Source organism: Limulus polyphemus, unplaced genomic scaffold (assembly GCF_000517525.1).
Source record: "Limulus polyphemus unplaced genomic scaffold, Limulus_polyphemus-2.1.2 Scaffold899, whole genome shotgun sequence".
Classification (NCBI taxonomy): Eukaryota; Metazoa; Arthropoda; class Merostomata; order Xiphosura; family Limulidae; genus Limulus; species Limulus polyphemus.
Window position 1 is genome coordinate 130,892 of NW_013666509.1, and position 8,263 is coordinate 139,154.

Genomic DNA, 8,263 nt, shown 5'->3' on the forward strand with positions numbered 1-8,263 from the left:
ATAAGCTAACCATTTTTCGTTTGTATATAAATTTAAATCCTTTTTTCTAACCATTTAGGAAAAGGCTTTCACTTGTAACATGAATATTTGGTGTGTGTCTTTGGTTAAGTTGGGCATTTCATACAGAGAAAATATCCTTGCAATTAAATTCTATTTGTATAAAAACACTAAGTAGATTTTTTTTATACTGTTTCATAAAGAATGATACAGTTAATTGAAATTAATTAAGATTTATTTATTGCGTATTTCATGATACAGGTATACTTCAGAATGCATAGTACGCCCGGTCAAAATAATTTGTTTGTAATCAGTATGAAAAGATTCAAGTATAAATACAGTGAGACTGCGTAATATTATCATATTAATCTCCATATGTTGACAACAGTGGATTTGTATTTTTTCATGTGTAGATTTTCGAAAATTGTATTTCAAGATATTGAAATTTTTAGATTTGACGTGTGATATTGGCCTCAGAAAAAAAAAAAAGTTCGAATCAATTGAACTGTAAACAGCCTACATTGTTGAAACCGTAACTAAAAAAAAATGGTTTGTCGTAAACAGCACGTTAATGTTACTGTACAACTTGCACATTGGCCTACTTTCATTTTTACACAGCCAATTTTATATATTAAGTTTTTCGTTATATGTGTAATGAAAGAAATATTTCTTGTTTTATACCATAGTTAAATGTATATTTGTAGTTTTTAAAAATCCATATATTTGTTTAGTTTGATCCCAAGGGAGCTAAAGTAAGTCATGGTCGTTATTGGGCCCTTCTTAACAAGGCTATAAAAGGAAGCGACTTCGGCTAATACTGTGTTGCGTCATATCACGTCATAATATCCTTCACGCTAGCAAGACTCGTTGAGGTGCTAGTTGTTGTTGACTCTAGATTTTTGGAAATAATTTGAATGTTTGTGTATCCTCAAGTTGCCCTTGAGTTGTCTTTTAGATTGAAATCGTATTTGGACTACATCATAGTTAATATCAAAATGAAGCGTGCCTATTTTAACAACGTTTTAGCACGTGGTATACAGTATAGAACTAGAAGTTAGTCAATGCAATAGCACAATTTTTGTACGACTCTAGTAAGGTATTTATTACTAGACAGGAAATGTACTTTCGAAGCGTGACTAACCCGTTTTTTACGTTTTTTTTTAAATTTATGTATAATTAAAATATAGACAGTTACATCTTACTTTAGTTTCTGAAACTAATCATAAATACCTGTGGTAGTTGTAATGTTTATGTAACTCATTCAGTTTCATTTTTACGTTACACATTTGTGCCACGTACATGTACATTGCGAAATCATGTTTCTCAGTTTCATTGCTGCTGTTGGCCACGTAATTCAAATAATAAACACTTTTGTAACCACAGAATTCAGACCGTGCTTACAATTACTAATATACTATGACTTCAAGCAACGCTCCTGGAACATTAGCTTCATGATTCGCCAGTAGTTGTGAATGATAATAAAGTTAATGAAAAATAAATAAAAGTAATAATAATAAATAGAAAAATGTTTTAAAATAAAAAATATGCTTTGTTATTAATTCTACCATAAAATATGGTTATTAAATGACTTAAACTAGAGGGGAACTCAGTTGAGCGCATACCTCCGCCATGCAGTGTTGTGTTGAGCATATTCGGTTCTCAAAAAATACGAAAATGTGTGCGTATGTCCGTCATTATCAACGGAAACGGACAATTTTTGGTAGGACAATGAGGAATAATATGCTACACAAGAGTTTTAAGAAATTATGAATTCTAAAGCGAAGTAGGGATCTTGCTATAAAAAGTAATGAAACAAGAATCACAATCACAAATTTATAAAATTAAATCCTTACTGTGGCCTATAGATAAGTGTATAAAGCTGCAAAAGTAGGGATTAAATTCGTGATTGTGGTTTTAATTCTTGTTTCGTTACTTTTTATAGCAGGTTCCCTACTTCGTTTTAAAATTAATGATTTTGTAATACTCTTGTTTATCTTTTTAAGTTATACCTGTGTGTATATATATATGGATTTTTATCGGAATATCAAAAGCGGATACCCATAGACCAGTTAAGTAAGCTGGTGAAACCTTGTAGTGATAGTCCGAGCTGTCTAGTTGCTAGCCCCACTGGTGTGATCATGTAGGTAGGTAGTAGACGAAAAAGTTGATGTTTTAGAAATTTTTGAATTGTTATACCAGAAATGTTATCGATCTTTTTAACATATCAGTATATATGTGCATAATATTTCATAACCAATACTTTGGATGGGCGGTTTTTCGTATAGGTATTCAATAGGGTGGTTTTTTGGTGTGTCAATTATTTGTAAACCTTGTCAATCCCTACTATTAAGTACTACCATACTTAAAATATGTTCACCAAGTTTCATCAAAACCCAATTATTTTTTACATTGACTCTCCAAACACTAATCACTTGTAAGTTGGATCATAGTCCAAATGTATACCAACTTTTGTCCAAATCCATTCAGTCATTTTCGAGAAATCATGCTGACAAACACACACAGGAGGTGTAAGCATAACCTCTGTCCACCTTCAGTGACAGAGATAATAAAAATTGATAATTAAAATTCACATGCTCAATGTGATTCACACCATAACATTTGTTGTTCTCAAACTGGGGATAATATATATATTTTGAATTTATATTAAGTTCATTATTGTTTTATAGTGCTGATCTTGATCGCCTATTGACAATTAATGTAACTGATTTAATAGTTTTAAAGCTACACCTCTTTTATATATATATGTATCATATGATATCATCTAGAACAGTGTTTCTCAACTCTTTTTATACTTAGGACTGGCTCACTGCCTCCCCCCACTGTCACAGATTGCTTAAATGCATTATGATTTACATATGAATATTCTGTCAGTTTTTGTTTGTTTACATGACAGACCAGTTCCAATCCACAAATTGGTGGTTGAAAAACACTGGCCTAGACCAGTAGTATTTTGTATCCCAGTGGACTTGATGAGCCCTGATATTTGTAGAAAAGCCTCGTGACACTGGATATGGCAGAGGAAGTGTGATTGACATATAATAACATATTCATTGCTTTCACTCGTGGATTCTTGGAATTTATAAATAAGTATTGTTTAAAAATGAATTTAGTAAAATAAAAGAAATTGAAATTCAAAATTTTATATTGAATATATTATGGCCGAAAATATTGTTAACAGCAAGGGTACCTAACTGATGGTACAATGCATTCTTAAGTAGGAATATAACTATTTAGCTATATTCTTTACTGGGTTTGATTTACTACAGCCTTTGATAAGGTGTATATGCCGTAATTTTGTTTCACAGTCCTTCCACAAAGTTATCCAAGAAGATATCCTTGTGATTAGCTAATGCTATCATGTGGTGAGTCTTCTCATGTAGTCGATACCAATCATCTGCAACGGTGGTAAAGTTTCTGAAAGACCTCTGTTATGAGCCTTGACATTTGCCTGACAGATAGCTTGGTTCTCCAGTGGGTGAAAATGTCTGTGCAACTATATCCGAGTCACTAAGCCACTCCTATTCCATTTTGTTCATCTGACCCAAGCATTGTTCTCTCAAGATTTAACATTAGGCATTGCATCACCTGTCCTTAAGTCCAACTATTCCAAACACTAAGCTGCTTGAAATGTTTAAGGAAGTGATTTAGATCTGTATCCTTTAATACTGGAGGAGATATCTACTTACTTTGTTCACAGAGACCTATGGTTGTGGAAACAAGGCATCTCTAGCTATGTCAGCCAATGCCAAGCTGAGACACCTATGGTGTCGGGCAGGGGATAGGGTTGATAGATAGGTAAGAAACTTGTCTCCTAGTTCTGCACGACTCCAAGGTTCTTAATAACCCATCGTGGTCCTAGCAGCATACCTTCCATTTTTGGAGGAAATCTCATCTTCCCCACAAGTACTGTATTCATCATCTCCACCATTTGGCGCTCTGTTTTTTTTGGTGTGATAAAACCACTGGCAGACTTCATCCTCTAGTAGCACCTCCAGTATCATTTGGCTGGTAACAGGTGATGATAATCAGGTTTAGAGTTGAGTTTAGGCCCACCAAAAGGGAAGAGAGGCTAGGGATGTTTCCTTGTGGCTAACTGCTCACCAGTGGGCCTATGAGAGCAGCAAAACATGTCTGTGTAATATGTCAGATCAGTTCAAAACATTAAAAGGAACATTAATTGGACCTTTAGTCACTTATGCTTGTATATAACATCATTCCAAAAACTACTTCGGGTTGAAGGCACATACCAATTCTTCTCCAGAGCCCATAATGACTCTTGGGAGCTCTGGTTGAACTGCCATGATCAACAACAGTCTAGCTGTCCTATAAAAATCTCTCCATTCAGTCTCTTGACCACCAGCCCATAAGTCACCACATTGGGCCTCACTTATCTGTGCTTTCAATGTACCAAGGGTAGTTAATGTTTGGGGTAAAACCTAATCATTGGCTCTGGTCAGAATCCAAGATGATTTTTTTTTTAGATTTTGTAGCAATTTAGCTAATCCATTTGACAAATTTTAAGCTAAACTTGAAAATACTGTAGCCAAGTCAGACTGTAAACTGTATAAAATTGTAGATGTTGTGTGGAAGACTAACACAAGTTGTTCAGTTTTCAAGTTATATATATATATAGTTCAATGTTCAAAATAAGACTCACAGACTGGGTTGTCTAACAAACATTTTTTTGGGTAAATTATGGTTGTTCACACCTGAATGTACAAGATGGTTGACTAATAGAAATTACAACCTTAGTGTTACATTGTCTTAAATTATATATCACACTAGAAAGCTCATTAGTTGAAAGAAAATCTTTATTTTATCAAGGAAATGCAGGAGCAGAATTTGACCCCTTTTTCTTCAATATACTCCAGTCGTGGATGGCCACTTTGCCAGGAAACTTGGAACATTCTTTTGTTTGTTTGGATCATATTTGCAATTGGCTAGTCTTTCTGAAGACTTGTGTCTCCTTTACTTGATCACTCATCTTAGTGGCTATCCATTGTTGGTCGTACATTGTGACTGGTTTGTATGACTATAACGAACACGCTTATTGGTAAACAGTGTGTTTAGTCTTGATGATCACTACCTCACAGAAATCAAAACACTGTGAGCATAGACATACTACTCATAATTTATATAGTACTCTGAACGTGCCAATATGGGCCAGACACCTAGACTACCATGGGATCAGCCCATGCTGTGGTCATTCTACAGACAATATAGTAGTGTATTTCAGTTGTCAAGCAGTAATTTTGATTTTCTCAGACAACTGAAAACTACTTTAAAAACTGATACTGTAACACAACATTAATTAATGTAACTAACTTGGTGATTTTGAAAATGTACTGTAAAAATAATAAAAAAAAGGAATTTCATGGTGTGATGCCACATTTATTAGTGTAGTTAGATGTTGCAGTTTATTTTATTCATATCATAAAAACTAAAAGTAACCATAATTTAGCTTAGTGTGCTGCCAAATCCTATCCTTTTGACAGTGATGTGTATGCATGCAACATAAATGAGACAATATAGACATTCAGTGTTCTAAAATAATAACATAGGCCCACAATGATTCTTTTGAAAGAAGTTATCTTTCCTTCACTTCCTTTGGGTTGATTTCTATTCCTTTTTTTTATCAATGACAAGGCAAAGCCATATATCCAGTTTTATTATTACTTCTCTCTGCTTAATGTGAAAATGAAACATACTATTCACAATAGTGTTGAATGGTACAATGGCATATATTATTCTACTTGTTGTGATGACTATGTATAAAAGTTTTAAGTGCATTATTTGATTCATATGTCAATTTCAAACTTCTCCCCTTGTACTCAAGTCCTTCACCCAGAAAATGCTATTTCCAAGTTTTCCTTAAAGACAAAACTTGTGCTACACAAGACTACAAAGTATTACAGAAATATATACAATTCTTAAATCAGAAAAACTTCACACACACAAATCCTGGTTATCAAATTATAACCTTGTTACCTTACACTTGTATTCCAACTCCACTGATTAACCTTGCAGAAAAGAACAGTAACTACATACAATTGGAGGAAGGCAAGAAATATATTATAGAATTAAAAGTGATAAATTGTCTTGATTGAGGTGGAGGAAAAAGACTCACCATAGTTTTAAAGTAAAATCAATATTTATTAATGCTTGGCACCATTTAAGACCATTTTATTGGTGATCAGCTTATGGAATGAATTGCCATTGATAGTAGTGGAGGTCAACACTTTTGATGGATGGGTTTAAATTTTTACTTTTTTCAATGATGAGTTTGCAAGGACAGCCTTTAAAGGCCAATATGGTTCTTTCTTGTCCATACATTATCAGTAACCACTGAAGAAAGAAGGCTTGTCTAATTCATAAATCATTGTTGCATGTTAGAGGTACTTGTCAATAACTTGTATTAGAAAATGTAATGAAATATTATATTAGTTCATTGGGTATATCTTTAAGTAGTAAAACTTGTTAGTCAATGAAAATACAAAAAAGTGTTGCTTGCCTCTAATTTTTTGATAAAAACTAAAGTTTTATAGTACTGGTACAAAGTCAAGTATATTGAGATATTAAAAATTTGCTATGAAAATGTTTTACAGAACTATTAGTTTATTACAATTTACTGTTTCATGTCTCAATAATTATAGTAACAATTTAAAATGTTTTTACAGAGCTGTTGGTAAAACATGCCTTCTTATAAGTTATACAACAAATGCCTTCCCAGGAGAATATATCCCAACTGTGTAAGTATCTGAAATGTTCATATAGTTACATTATTCTAGGTTGCTTACAAAAAAATAATTTTGTTTATATGTGAATTTGAAATTTACATACCCTGTAATAGTTTAAATGTAGTGAAATGCTTATGAATATTCTCTCAACTTTTCCTTATGAAAGAAAAAATGAAATGCTTTCAGTTTTGGAATCCTTCCTTTATGATGTTTTATGTTGATTTAATAGTAATTAGACAATGGTATTCTTTCTTCTCACCAAACAGTTTTGTTATTCTTCAGTACAGTATTTTTCAAAGATTAATAAGCCTAACTACAATTTGTTATATATATATATCTAACATTGTTCATAATAACTTCTAACAGCATAACGAGTCAGTATATGTTTGTTGTAACTTTTACTTTGCAACAGCTTTTGATCAATTTCTTGAAATACAATCTTAAATGTTTTAGGTATTATTACAACTCTATATCACAGAATATTTCACAAGTTTTGGAAAATGAATTAACAATAATTTATGCTAAAAGATAAAACTTTTCCATTTGTTAAGCAAAATGTCTATCCATAGATTTGATAATTACTCAGCCAATGTTATGGTGGATGGAAAACCTATCAATCTTGGCTTGTGGGATACTGCTGGGCAAGAAGATTATGACAGACTAAGACCACTGTCTTATCCACAGACAGTAAGAATTATTTATTTATTTTTCTTAAGCTCATGATGCTAGTTTCTATACTACAAATGTTTAGTTTGTGATAGGTATAAATTGCTTAAGAGTTACAACCTTCCCTCAGGGAAGCATATATTGCTAGATTTTTTTTTTTATTCATGCCAAAGACTAATGACAATTTGCTTCAAAGAAAAAAGAACAAAGCTTTCACATTTCAGAGCATTTATATTCTAGAATAAATTGAGAAAGATCCTGAAACTGTTTGAGTATATGTATTTAACTGGGTCAAGTTTTAAGCCAAGTTCAATTTCACTTAATTTTATTAAATCTCTTACCTTCTGGTGTATTAATTACGTGTATTCATTAGATTAGTTATGTTTGTTAATTATTCTTAGCTTAAACTGTTTGAGTATATGTATTTAACTGGGTCAAGTTTTAAGCCAAGTTCAATTTCACTTAATTTTATTAAATCTCTTACCTTCTGGTTTATTAATTACGTGTATTCATTAGATTAGTTATGTTTGTTAATTATTCTTAGCTTAACCAAACCAGTTGTACCAAGTATATTTGTACTAATTTTATTGCACATATTGTTTTCATTAAGTAATTCATTTTTCACAATTTTTCTTCCAGAATTGAATTGGTGAACTTTCTAAGTGCTAAATTTTATCTGATTGGTAATACAGGAGTATTTTACAACAAAAATATTAAAAACTATTAAAATGGGTTAAGTATTTTGTTTTTTTTGCAGGATGTCTTTTTGATCTGTTTTTCATTGGTAAATCCAGCATCATTTGAAAATGTTAGAGCAAAGGTGAGTTTTATGTATATGTAGT

General features: G+C 32.1%; 1 protein-coding gene across 1 annotated transcript in view; it reads left to right on the forward strand.

The window, feature by feature from the left end:
- Window positions 1-8,263, forward strand: part of LOC106461111 (ras-related C3 botulinum toxin substrate 1) — a 15,994-nt gene that overhangs the window by 5,369 nt on the left and 2,362 nt on the right. Inside the window, exons 2-4 of the mRNA XM_013920903.2 lie at window positions 6,696-6,767; window positions 7,325-7,442; window positions 8,179-8,241. Of these exons, the coding sequence (XP_013776357.1) occupies window positions 6,696-6,767; window positions 7,325-7,442; window positions 8,179-8,241 (253 nt within the window). The remainder of the gene's footprint in view (window positions 1-6,695; window positions 6,768-7,324; window positions 7,443-8,178; window positions 8,242-8,263) is intronic.